Source organism: Oncorhynchus tshawytscha, linkage group LG22 (genome assembly GCF_018296145.1).
Source record: "Oncorhynchus tshawytscha isolate Ot180627B linkage group LG22, Otsh_v2.0, whole genome shotgun sequence".
In the NCBI taxonomy this organism is placed as follows: Eukaryota; Metazoa; Chordata; class Actinopteri; order Salmoniformes; family Salmonidae; genus Oncorhynchus; species Oncorhynchus tshawytscha.
In genome coordinates, this window is record NC_056450.1 from 22093686 (window position 1) to 22108112 (window position 14427).

The following is a 14427-nucleotide window of genomic DNA, read 5'->3' on the forward strand; positions in this document are numbered from 1 at the left end:
CACACACACCACACACACACACACACAGCCTCTACCTCAGTTGTCCAACCTGACCTCACAGCCAGAGGAAAACAAGGGGATAAACATTTCCCTCTGGTGGCTCGGGAAGCAGTGGAGAGAGATCCTACACAAAGGAGGGCAGAATGGACAGCCAGGAAACAGCATTGGGAGTATGTGTGTGCTCTGATAGTTAAGTAGAGAGAGAGCAGAGAAGGTCTGACTGGGTGTGTATGTTAATGTGTGCCGCTCAGTGATCACATGTATCCTGGTGATGATTGGGATTGACAGGAGATTCAGATACAAGACAGCTACAGTACCAGTCAAAAGTTTGGACACCTATTCATTCACGGGTTTTTCTTTATTTGTACTATTTTCTACATTGTAGAATAATAGTGAAGACATCAAAACTATGAAATAACACATATGGAATCATGTAATAACCAATAAAGTGTTAAATAAATCAAAATATATTTTATATGAGAGATTCTTCAAAGTATCCACCCTTTGACTTGATGACAGCTTTGCACACTCTTGGCATTCTCTCAACCAGCCTCATGAGGTAGTCACCTGGAAAGCATTTCAATTAACAGGTGTGCCTTGTTAAAATTACATTTGTGGAATTTCTTTCCTTCTTAATGCGTTTGAGCCAATCAGTTGTGTTGTGACAAGGTAGGGGTGGTATACAGAAGATAGCCCTATTTGGTAAAATAACAAGTCCATACTACGGCAAGAACAGCTCAAATAAGCAAAGACAAACGACAGACCATCATTACTTTAAGACATAAAGGTCAGTCAATCCGGAAAATGTCAAGAATTTGAACGTTTCTTCAAGTGCAGTCGCAAAAACCATCAAGCGCTATGATGAAACTGGCTCTCATGAGGACTGCCACAGGAATGGAAGACCCAGAGTTACCTCTGCTGCAGAGGATAAGTTCATTAGAGTTACCAGCCTCAGAAATTGCAGCCCAAAAAATAAATGCTTCAGAGTTCAAGTAACAGACACATCTCAACATCAACTGTTCAGAGGAGACTGCGTGAATCAGGCCTTCATGGTCGAATTGCTGCCAAGAAACCACTACTAAAAGGACACCAATAAGAAGAAGAGACTTGCTTGGTCCAAGAAACATGAGCAATGGTCATTAGACCGGTAGAAATCTGTCTTTTGGTCTGATGAGTCCAAATTTGTGATTTTTGGTTCCAACTGCCGTGTCTTTGTGAGACTCAGAGTAGGTGAACGGATGATCTCTGCATGCGTGGTTCCCACTGTGAAGTATGGAGGAGGAGGTGTGATGGTGCTTTGCTGGTGACACTGTTGTGATTTATTTAGAACTCAAGGCACATTTAACAAACATGGCTACCACCACGATACACCATCCCATCTAGTTTGCATTTAGTGGGATTATCATTTGTTTTTCAACAGGACAATGACCAAACACACCTCCAGGGTATGTGAGGGCTATCGGACCAAGAAGGAGAGTGATGGAGTGCTGCATCAGATGACCTGGCCTCCACGATCACCCGACCTCAACCAAATTGAGATGGTTTGGGATGAGTTGTAACGCAGAGTGAAGGAAAAGCATATGTGGGAAATCCTTCAAGACGGTTGGAAAAGCATTCCAGGTGAAGCTAGTTGAGAGAATGCCAAGTGAGCAAAGCTGTCACCAAGCCAAAGGGTGGCTACTTTGAAGAATCTCAAATATAAAATATATTTACATTTGTTTAACACTTTTTTAAATACTACATGATTCCATATGTTTTATTTCATAGTTTTGATGTCTTCACTATTACTCTACAATGTAGAAAATAGTAAAAATAAAGAAAAACCCTGAACTGAGTAGGTGTGTCCAAACTTTTGACTGGTACTGTATGTCAAGGAGTGAAACATTCACAAAATGAGGTGTCCAATGACATGTTCATACAGTAAGACTGGCCAGCAGGTACTGAGGAGCAGGCTTTATTGTCCACCCAACCAGCAATAGATAGTGGGGGTGATGAGAGGAGGAGGTGAGCAGAGGAGGCTACCACGACAGGCAGCCCTCATGCAGCACTAAATAGGTGAGAGAAAGAGAGAGTGAGAGAGACCCAACCCCGTGATTAACATTAGAGGAAGGCACAGAAGAGAAGAGACCACATCTCTGGTGTTAACAGCGTTCCTACAGACAGCACCTCGTTAACAGGAGCCATGTTCTGAGACGACACTCATGGATCCGTAAAACTATACAAGCGCTCGCATCTTTTCAGAGTTCTTCTCTTACTAATAATATTGACAATGGCACTAGGCTATAATCCACACAGTAGCCAACGCATAGAGCTCACTGTAGGCCTACTAGATCATGCAATTGGTCCATTGAAGGCCTGCCTCATAGAAAAGGGGACTGAAAGGGAATGGAGAGAGACCAACGAGGGGAGGCTGCCCCTGTTGTGTTGAGCCTGTGATGGGGATGTGTCTGAGCTTTGTCACTTGTAATCTGGGAGGCTGGGGCAGGCAGAGGCAGGGTAGGTGGCTGGGCTGACTGGCTGCTGGATGGGGGAGGGGAGGTGGTGCTGATGGGGTGGGGGGGCTGCTGGTTATCGATACTGGCGCAGGAGGAGGAGGAGTCAGGAGTGGCCCATTATTGGCAGTGAAGCACTGCACAAAGACTCTTCACTTCTCAGCTTCTCTGGGCTAATAGCCGATGGGGGTTTTCTAGCCTTATGAATAACAATAGGAAGGGGACTGAGGTAGGTATCACTAACACAGCCACACACTGCTGGAAACAAAGGAAAGTATGATTAGGCTATGCTCTGGGTCTAAACCTATATAAACACAACAACAAACAACCTATTTTGTTCCAACCAAGCATTTCCTACCTCCCTTAAAATCACTGATGTAGGCTATTAAGTAAAAGCAAAGAGTGAAGCTCATATCGGTGAGTGTAATTATCCCATGTCCGAGGGTTCACCCTTGAAAGAGGTGTTTAGTATTCACTGTGTGAGCGAGTATGTTATTCAGTGGTGGCCACAGGGCGCTGTGTCATGCCCATTATTTTGGTCCTCAACGGTCCATTAACAGCAGCCCACTCGAATAGCACCTTTACAGCCTTACAGCCAGCACCTTCCTCCCTGAACTACAGATTATTAACACTTTATGGCCTGCTGTAAAACTGCATGACCGCAATCAAGACGTAGATCTGGTCTGTGCTTTAGCCAGCTAAAGTTTTAGTGTTACTCAGACCAACACAACGATAAAGTAGATGCAAGCAAATTAAATTTAAAAGAACAGTTGGCTGTGTCATTCTTGTTTTTGTGGTTGTGTGTGTTGTTTCATGAGGGGGGATAGGATCATACAGCACCAGAGGAGAGGAGAACTGTCTGTCTGTCTGTGTGTGTGACCTTCTGACCTTTGTTCTCATTGTGTTTAATGCTCTCTTGTACAAGATGGAGGCAGTACCAGCCACTGAGCTTCGTTCTGGGAGTTAAGTGCTGGCACTCTGTGGCTGCGTGCTCTCCCCCTCCCAATCACACAGCCAAGATTACAGCATGCTGCTGGCGTCTCCTATCTTCCTTTTACACCAGGCGAAGGACTTTTCATAAAACACACACATAAAACCCCCACAGCCACCCAGTCCCAACCTGTTCTCTACCCCCACAAACCCCCACCAACCCTCCTCCTCTGTGTTACACTGTCGAGTTCAAGGCCAACCACCAGCATTGTCTTGTTTTTCTGAAGCTTGTTTTCAGTACAAATACTACTCCAAAACATGTTTAACAATAAGCAGAGGAGCATCTCTGTAGACACTCACTCTAACAATAGATACACAACCATTAGGCCTTCAAAATGCTTGATGTTGAAAGCAGAGACAAAAGGGATTAACACTTGGTCCTGTACTTGTGTCATGCCAGCCAGACACACCGAGTCAAAACCATGATTCACATGTTTCCAATGTATACAGTGGGGCAAAAAAGTATTTAGTCAGCCACCAATTGTGCAAGTTCTCCCACTTAAAAAGATGAGAGAGGCCTGTAATTTTAATCATAGGTACACTTCAACTATGACAGACAAAATGAGAAAAAATTCCAGAAAATCACATTGTAGGATTTTAAATGAATTTATTTGCAAATTATGGTGGAAAATAAGTATTTGGTCAATAACAAAAGTTTCTCAATACTTTGTTATATACCCTTTGTTGGCAATGACAGAGGTCAAACGTTTTCTGTAAGTCTTCACAAGGGTTTCACACACTGTTGCTGGTTATTTTGGTCCATTCCTCCATGCAGATCTCCTCTAGAGCAGTGATGTTTTGGGGCTGTTGCTGGGCAACGTGGACTTTCAACTCCCTCCAAAGATTTTCTATGGGGTTGAGATCTGGAGACTGGCTCGGCCATTCCAGGACCTTGAAATGCTTCTTATGAAGCCACTCCTTCGTTGCCCGGGTGGTGTGTTTGGGATCATTGTCATGCTGAAAGACCCAGCCATGTTTCATCTTCAATGCCCTTGCTGATGGAAGGAGGTTTTCACTCAAAATCTCACAATACATGGCCCCATTCATTCTTTCCTTTACACGGATCAGTCGTCCTGGTCCCTTTGCAGAAAAACAGCCCCAAAGCATGATGTTTCCACCCCCATGCTTCACAGTTCTTTGGATGCAACTCAGCATTCTTTGTCCTCCAAACACGACGAGTTGAGTTTTTACAAAAAGGTTATATTTTGGTTTCATCTGACCATATGACATTCTCCCAATCTTCTTCTGGATCATCCAAATGCTCTCTAGCAAACTTCAGACGGGCCTGGTCATGTACTGGCTTAAGCAGGTGGACACGTCTGGCACTGCAAGATTTGAGCCCCTGGCGGCGTAGTGTGTTACTTATGGTAGGCTTAGTTACTTTGGTCCCAGCTCTCTGTAGGTCATTCACTAGGTCCCCCCCGTGTGGTTCTGGGATTTTTGCTCACCGTTCTTGTGATAATTTTGACCACACGGGATGAGATCTTGCGTGGAGCCCCAGATCGAGGGAGATTATCAGTGGTCTTGTATGTCTTCCATTTCCTAATAATTGCTCCCACAGTTGATTTCTTCAAACCAAGCTGCTTACCTATTGCAGATTCAGTCTTCCCAGCCTGGTGCAGGTCTACAATTTTGTTTCTGGTGTCCTTGCTCTTTGGTCTTAGCCATAGTGGAGTTTGGAGTGTGACTGTTTGAGGTTGTGGACAGGTGTCTTTTATACTGATAACAAGTTCAAACAGGTGCCATTAATACAGGTAACGAGTGGAGGACAGAGGAGCCTCTTAAAGAAGAAGTTACAGGTCTGTAAGAGCCAGAGATCTTGCTTGTTTGTAGGTGAACAAATACTTATTTTCCACCATAATTTGCACATAAATTCATTAAAAATACTACAATGTGATTTTCTGGATTTTTTTCTCTCTCATTTTCTCTGTCATAGTTGAAGTGTACCTACGATGAAAATTACAGGCCTCTCTCATCTTTTTAAGTGGGAGAACTTGCACAATTGGTGGCTGACTAAATACTTTTTTGCCCCACTGTACATGCAATTTCTCCACATTGTCCATAAACATTGCTCTCTAAGTTTGCCATCATCTTGGGCAAGATATCTTTAAGTAGTTTAATTGACAATAGATAAGGAAACACATAGCATCACAGACATATAATACTGATATTACACTGCACACTAACTTTATTTAGACCTATGTCTATGACTGAGCTCTAAGCAAGAGAAAAACAGGAGACAACTATTAACACATAGCCTAAAGAGTGTCTGGCAGGATCAGGAAAGGGAGGGGACTGTGTGTAGTGCCAGACTGTGTAGCTAACTTTCTGACTGAGTTTGTTGTTTCTCAATATGCATATTACTATGCTCTGAGCACGCAAATTGGAGCAGGAAATGGTCAGAGTATGAGTCCAAATCAGAGTATGACTTACTGACCAACACACAATACCCCATAATGCCAAAGTGGAATTATGTTAATCAACATTATTATTATTTTAAAACTTTTTTTCTCCCCAATTTCGTGGTATCCAATTGTTGTGTAGTTACTATGTTGTCTCATCGCTACAACTCCCGTACGGGCTTGGGAGAGACGAAGGTCGAAAGTCATGCGTCCTCCGAAACACAACCCAACCAAGCCGCACTGCTTCTTAACACAGCGCGCATCCAACCCGGAAGCCAGCCACACCAATGTGTCGGAGGAAACACCGTGCACCTGGCAACCTTGGTTAGCGTGCACTGTGCCCGGCCCGCCACAGGAGTATATAAAATTAGCTGCAAGGTCCCTCAGTCGAGCAGTGAATTTCAAACACAGATTCAACCGAAAACCAGGGAGGTGTTCCAATGCCTCGCAAAGAAGCGTACCTATTGATAGATGGGTATACATTTTTAAAAAGCAGATATTGAATAAATATCCCTTTGAGCATGGTGAAGTTATTAAGTACACTTTGGATGCTGTATCAATACACCCTGTCACTACAAAGACACAAACGTCTTTCCTAACTCAGTTGCTGGAGAGGAAGGAAACCGCTCAGGGATTTCACCATGAGGCCAATGGTGACTTTAAAACAGTTAAAGTGTAAGTGCTGTGATAGGAGAAAACTGAGGATGGATCAACAACATTGTAGTTACTCCACAATAACAGAGTGAAAAGAAGGAAGCATCCTGTTTGCAACAAGGCACTAAAGTAATACTGCAAAACATGTGGCAAAGCAATTAACACTTTGTTTTCAGGACAAAAGTTTGGGGCAAATCCAATCCAATACATTACGGAGTACTACTCTCCATATTTTCAAGCATAGTAGTGGTTGCATCATGTTATGGGTATACTTGTAATCGTTGAGGATAGGGGAGTTTTTCAAGATGAAAAAGAAATGGAACTAAGCACAGACAAAAATCCTAGAGGACAGCCTGGTTCACTCTGCTTTTCATCAGACACTGGGAGATGAATTCACGTTTCAGCAGGACATTAACCTAAAACATAGGGCCAAATATACACTGGAGCTGCTTACCAAGAAGACAGTGAATGTTTGTGAGTGTCCGAGTTACAGTTTTGACTTAAAATCTACTTGAAAATCTATGGCAAGGCCTGAAAATGGTTGTCTAGCAATGATTACCAACCAACTGAACAAAGCTTGAAGAATTTTGAAAATAATAATGGGCAAATGTTACACAATACATTTGTGTAAACAGAAAGACTCAAAGCTGTAATGGCTGCCAAAAGTGGTCCTACAAAGTATTGACTCAGGGGTGAGAATACTTATGTAAATTAAATATTTCTGTATTCCATTTGAAACACATTGTCATTTTAGGATATTGTGTGTAGTTGCTGTAACACAACAAAATGTTGAATAAGTCAAGGGGTATGAATACTTTCTCAAGGCACTGTAGCTAGCTGCTAACTATGAAGTTACAAGCTTGTGTTTGCTTCATGTAGTTCTCATGATGTCTGTATTGGTGAAAGGAAATGCAATAGCACTGGAGGGGGTAGTGCTTCGAAAATGCATTCTGTACAACCTCATCCTCACAATAACGTACTCAAGAGAACGTCCTCGGAGAACGGTAGTATTGGGAAACACCCTCAGTGTCTCGGGTTAGCCTAGCGCAGTACATTGTGCACAGAGTCACATCCATCCATCATCTGGGAGTGCCTGTCCCTGGAGCAGGCAGACTAAAGCTCACACACTCCCCAGCCCCATGCAGCCCCAGCCCAGACTCCCCCTCCATCCTCCCGCCATCAGCCAGCCCAACACAGCAAGGCAATATCCTCAAGGCTGGAAGGGACATAAAAGAGTGGGGTTGAGGGTTAGGAGAATGAGAAAATGGAGTTGACCCATGAATGTAAAAATAAAATCATAAATCACTGTCAGGGTCAGAAAACTGTGTACAGTGTAAATTATAACCTCAGGGTTGGTCAAAATGGGAGCTGGTAGCTAACACTTTCACTCCCTCTTCTGACAGTAATCCATTTTAGGCACAAATAGCCAAGTGGAAGTGGCCATGTTGGGAGTATCTTGGGAAAACCAAAGGATTTGGAAATTTTACCTGTTCAGCCTATAATTGGGCCTGATATTAATGATACTGTATTTCTGATGACGAAGGACATTAGCCTGGTTAGTAAGCACTATGTTGACTAAGTCGTCATGTGGCAGCATCTCTCCTCAGCAGTGCCCAGTCCCAGTGCCACCTCAGGCCCAGCCCTGTCTTCCTTGCCTCCCTCCATGGCCAGCCCATTGAGTTCAGCACAGCACTGCGCCACACTGCACAACTCTCTCTCCCGGAGTCCCTCCCCTCCTCCAGTATCAGGCTGTGGCTGTGAGTGACTGGAGTGTAGGATACTGTGGGCCAGGGCTAGAGCCGGAGTTGAAGAGAGCTTTATCTGATCTCATTACCCTCCAACAAAAGCCCAAAGCCCACGGAGAAGGCAGCAGGCAGGGGATCAGGCAGCAGCACTGCAGGGGAGGGGGTGGTGGCGGGGGTCCCAGAAGGTTGGGTAAGGAAAACATGCAGACTAAAGCTCCTTTACAGGAGACAAACAGGAAAAGCATGGCGAGAGAGAAAGGAAGAGAGGAGAAAGCACTAGGGTCTACATCCAGAGAGCATTGCCCTGCTCTGTGTGTTATTAGGGAAAGCTAAAAGAAATTACATATATGAAAGGATTTCTAACACTAATATATGAATTGATGAGATGTATTTGATTATTCAGGGATCAAGGGAAAGTGCAGTATGCAAAGTGTAAATATATCTACGAGACCAAGCTAACCTTCAGGCCTATGGAGGGCTTGTCAGTGTTGTGGCCCAGAGTTCCGCCCAACTTCACCTTGCACACAGCCTTTGACCTAGCTGTGTGTATGTACGAGAGGGTGTTACGCTAGATGATGATCTGAAGCCGGGGCTGTGAGGCAGGTGGTGGGATGGTTTTAACCCTTCTGTCCACGTCCATAGGAGGTGTAGTAGGCCTAACCTGGCAGCTGGGTTCCTGAGTGATCTCATTTTATCCCTCTCTTGGAAACATCTGTCTCATCTTGTCAGCTCTGGATCTACTCTGCCGTCGTTCCTATTCCCCACTGTGGAAGGATAGGATGTACACCATCATTGGTGTTAAGACCGACAAACACAATAGAATATTTCCATTAGTGCAGGTAGGTAGACCCGGTCACTCACTGCACTTTATTGTACAATACTGTTGTAATACACTGTACTGTACTACACTGTACAGCACTGCACTGATTGTTACTTGCGGTATAAGAACATACAGGTGGTGCACTGTAAATAATATTTAATATTCAATAATTATAATTTAATTAGATGTTATTACACAATAGGCCACTTCATTACAACTGCACTGTATTGTATGTACTGCAGGTAGCAGCTTAACGTCTAGCCATGACATCTTTGACTCTAGTCACACATAGCAAGCTTAGTTGTGTGAAACGGACAGCTATTTCACACAAACCCAATGACGGCTATGAAAGGGTGCTGAACTGCCCTGAACCCTTCTTTTGTTGTTGCCGACGTTGGCCTGCTGAGGCTAAAGGAGCTGTCGTAATACCTCTGGTCACTGGATGCTGCTGAGGAACCACCTTGTAGAAAAACAAACACACTTCGTCGCTCCATCCTTATCTGATTTCAGAATTTGGGGATTTATGGGGCAACCTTTACACCAGTTCTCTGAAATGCACCCTTCTACCCTCCCATAAAACAATAAGAGACATGGGTGGGGAGTGATCCCAAGGTCTTAAAAAACGCACACTCTCAGGCAGCACACACACCTTGTACTCAGCCAGGGAATGAGATGAAAAAAGTAGTTAGCAAGCAGGGGGAGGAAAGCAGATGGAGGACTCCAACCTCTCTATCCCCATGGCCTCCTGTGCAGCCAGCCGCAGGGAGTCACAACATTCTGAGGCAGCGTCCAGCTAGTCACTACTACCTCATTAAGACCAGGTTGAGACGCTGGTCCTGCTTAAAGTCAGCTACCTAATTGCAGTTTCCCAGAGAAAAACACTGATTATAAATATGCCAACAGGCAGGCTCTCAATCACAGCTGGTATTCATTCCTATAAACAAAACAAATTGTTACCTGTCTCTCTCCCTGCGAGTGAGCTTTAGCTTGTAATAATTCATTTACTTGCCTTATTATTTTTGTGTGTGTGTGTTGGGAGGGGGGGGGCCTAGCTCAGCAGAAAGCCTTCTTCCTCTGCACAAACACAACTAGTGGTAGTCATGCTCCCACAACACTCGCATGATCACACACATTTATGGTTGTTGGCATCTCTCAGGAGCCTGTTAATTTGGGGGAAGGTGGAGGTGTAGTCAAACTGGACAAAATAACAGCATACTCCTCCTATCCTGGTCATCTCCTATAATTCATCTGAAGAGGATTTTTTATCTTCTCTCTGCAGCCTCCCTCTCGGGCGTGCGTGGAATCCGAGCCACAAATCCACGAGATGAACTTGGTAAACACACACAATCAAATAGAACACACTGGGAAATGTCATATGTTAATGACGCTGAATATTTAATAGTATTTCCATTAGGTTATCACATTATTACCGGCACCATTTTTAGCCCCTCCCCTTGCCTCGGATCCCCGTGCACTGTGGCGCTGCCTATGTGGGAAATCAGCTCTGATGCATCAGTAGAAATACTGGTTTCATCCCATTTGGCACCCTACTCCCTGGACTCTTGTCCAAGATAGTGCACTATATAGGGAATATGGGGCCATTTGGGATGTATCCAAATGTATCCATCTTCTCAACCTAATAGAGGCAGGTTTATTCTGAAGGCCTCCTAGCCTGCGTCTGTTTAGCCCAGTACTACGGTCAGGGACAGACAGTTATTGAGGTATCATCTATTTTCCCCAATAATACATACGGTGTTCTTCTGTTAGCTTCTTTCAATACTGATGTGAAGAAGTCTGTGGGGCTTATAACAAGTATGAGCTAGGTCTGATTAGGTCTGGTCCCATTAGAGTGTTTTGAAGCAGCAGTGGTACCACTACCTAAACTGTTTAAAACAGTATATTCCAGCCGTCCATACAATATTTTGCCACGTTCCTTCCCAGCTCATTACGCTGACTATTAGATAATGCAGCATTGTCATTCTCATCTATTTATTTTCTTTAACAGGTGACCTGGATCGTGTAGCTCGAGGTGAGGCAGGTCAAAGTCATCCTGTCATTTTCAACTGGCCTACTTTCAGTGACATCAAACACCTTAGGCCATGTGTGCCACTGGGCTAGAGGCTGCAGCAGTGAGGTGGTTGTATTCTGGTCTGCTCTCTCTGCCTCCAGGGAGGGAAGCAGGGACCTAGACACTGTGCGGTCAACTCTACACATTTCTGGCTGCACTGTGAGCTCTGACCATGAGGGTTTCTATAAAAAAATGGAGGATGAGTTTTTATAAATAACATAACAGTGCGCATCACATGCACTGAACGTGCACTAGCAGGACGTGTACACTGTTTAGGGAAATGTAGGGAAATGACTCAGCCTGTCAGATGGTTTCTAAAGCCTACAGACAGTTTTCCCTTGCTTTGTGTGTGTGTGTGTGTGTGTGTGTGTGTGTGTGTGTGTGTGTGTGTGTGTGTGTGTGTGTTCAAAGCTAGTCATCGTTCTACACGCATGGACCATGTGGTCCGAGTCCCCAGTCATCATCAAATCAAATCAAATTTATTTATATAGCCCTTCGTACATCAGCTGATATCTCAAAGTGCTGTACAGAAACCCAGCCTAAAACCCCAAACAGCAAGCACGGTGGCTAGGAAAAACTCCCTAGAAAGGCCAAAACCTAGGAAGAAACCTAGAGGAACCAGGCTATGTGGGGTGGCCAGTCCTCTTCTGGCTGTGCCGGGTGGAGATTATAACAGAACATGGCCAAGATGTTCAAATCATATAGCATAGTGTTTCCCACCACCTTCCCTATATGGTACAGTCCTCCACTTTACTGTGGGAAATCACAGTAGCTAGCTGAACGAGTAGAGCAGTGCTCCATCATTCATGTAAGAATCCAAAGCAGGAAACACACACAGAAACAAACCGACAACTTCCTAAATCACTTGTAATGGGTGTACTTCGTTACTAAGAATGTCAACCCAAGTACAGAGTAATCCGCCTGGATGACATGTCTGATTGGCTGAGTCTTGTGGGCCCTTTCTCTCTGGTGAGGGGGAAGTGCCTAGCGCCTACTACAGAGTCGTACATCTTGTTGTCACAGACACTTGCCCAATGACCATTCCAGTCACAGCTCCAGTGAGAGCTCCTCAAGGGGCCACTCCACAGCACAGCCAGCCTCTCAGGCTGGGGAGGTCAGTGCATCAGGAGCCCCTCGTGGTTCCCTCTGGAGCCCCAGTGCAATCATAGCCACTCTTAAGCACTGGGCCTGAGAATCTCTTGTGGGGCGCTCCTGGGATATGTCACAACCCTGAGTCAAAGTGTGACACCCCCCCCACCTCAGAGAACAGATAAATGGGATGGATGGGAGAGGAGCCAGTCTGTTCAAAATAGACAGCGAGGAGCAAGGTTTACTCCCTCCGGCAAATCATTCCCAGTGACAAGTCAAGGTTGCCCATCAAAGTTCTCTATTGGAGGGCCATATTAGAGGTTCCCATAAACATCTCATTTTCTCAGACAGGAAACGTTAGGCTATAAGCTACAACACAAATGGCTAGCTAACAACAAGCCTTTCTGTATAGACGTTTCGACTTTTGACTTATTGAAGAATAGCAGATAAGATTCTTGTCTCCTTAAGTTAGAGAAGGAGAGAGCACGGCTGGCGGTGTTCTCCGCTGTTAGCTATTTGATTTATTAGCTTATTTTCGGCGGTGCGTCCATCCGCCGTGTGCAATGCTGCTCCCAGGTCCCATCTGCTAGTGCTTGCTGCTGCCGGGCTAAAGAGGCAGCGAGCGGACATGTAATGATGGCTCTCTCTGGGAACATTACCTCTGCACATTTACCTGACAGCAGCAGCAGGCAAAGCCATGTCAATCACCACGGCCAAGCTGTTTCTCCTCAGCCCGCTGAAAGATGGAGTCAGGGAAAAACATCACGGTGCTCAGTAAAACACGCGGGTACTTCTATTAAGGGGCAAATGTTTCCCTGCTCAGTACCACTCACACTGGCTGTTACAGAGTGTGGATTAGAATACATGAATCTTTTGTCATGTCTCCACACAGAGTTCAAGGTGAGCACCATTTAGGTGGTGGTGGTGGTGTCTTAACCTGTCCCAGGAGGCCTTCTCTAGCTGGTCTAGAGGACCTTACAAGGCTCCCTGTCCCTCTTCTCCCAGCTCTATCCATACCTCCATCCAACCCTCTCCGTTCACCCCCTTCCTCACTGGTATGGGAACAGTAGCCCTTCCCCCACACCGGAAGCAGGGAGAGCAGAATGGTGATCGAAATTGATTCCAACATCTTCTCTCGCTTCACCCTGGCCTTTCCACTCCACTCTCATCAAAATCCAAAGAGCTTTATCTCTACCAGCCTAACTAACACACTGAGTGACTTAGTGTGAGGAGTGCATGTTGTTGTGGGTACAGTGTTGAACAGCTAATTGTACTGTCTCTTTATAGCAGCTGTACACAAATCCCTTTCTTCAAAGTTCTCAGTTTTCCCCACCAACCATACCTATGAGGGATTTCATTTCAATAAATGAGAGAGAGCTGAGAGAGGGGAGATCAGAGGAGAGAGAGAGATAGTCAGAGAGATGGGTAAGTCTGAAGAAAGGGGATACGGATGAGTGTGTTGTGCTCACACACAGAGAGAGAGAGAGAGAGAGACAGAGAGAGAGAGGAGCGAGAGAGAGAGAGGAAGAGGAGCAAGAGAGAAGCGAGAGAGAGAGAGAGAGAGGAAGAGGAGCGAGAGAGAGAAGCGAGAGAGAGAGAGAGAGAGAGAGAGAGAGAGAGAGGAGCGAGAAAGCAGCAATAGTAGCTCTTTCTTACCGTCCTCCTCCTTAATGTGTGTGTTCTGTGGGCTGTGCATTCTCTCTCTGCGGTTCGGGGGACTCAGGTTGGAAGCAGGGCCGTGATCAGCTGATATCCATGTGGGGTCGTTCATATCAAAGTCCTCACTGCTCACTGAAGTCTCATCCTGACAGAAAAAGACAGGGAGAGGGAGAAAGAGGGGGGGGGGATTATCATGTCATTCCATGGACAGCTAAGACAGGTGAAAGAGGGAGAAAATAAAGAGATTGGAAGATATCAGACGTTACATGTGACAGATCAGACCTCAGACATCAGAGAGGTTGCCAAAAGAGGTGGACTGAGGCTCCCTGTCTGTGTCAGGAGACAACCTAAATGGGCTACTGACGGAGTGGATGACACCTTGCAGTAAGAAAATGAATGCATGTCTGGACTGCTGAGCGTTATGTTGTAAATAAATCAAACCACATAACCGCCAACAATTTACTATTATGAGTATGAGACTATGGACAAAATTCAAAGGCAGCCTGTC

General features: G+C 45.1%; 1 protein-coding gene across 2 annotated transcripts in view; it reads right to left on the minus strand.

Annotated features, from left to right (window-relative positions):
• LOC112222085 (nucleolar protein 4-like) overlaps positions 1 to 14427 on the minus strand; it is a 143369-nt gene that overhangs the window by 40673 nt on the left and 88269 nt on the right. For both annotated transcript variants that reach the window (XM_042303933.1, XM_042303932.1), the window contains exon 5: positions 13917 to 14064. In XM_042303933.1, the coding sequence (XP_042159867.1) occupies positions 13917 to 14064 (148 nt within the window). The remainder of the gene's footprint in view (positions 1 to 13916; positions 14065 to 14427) is intronic.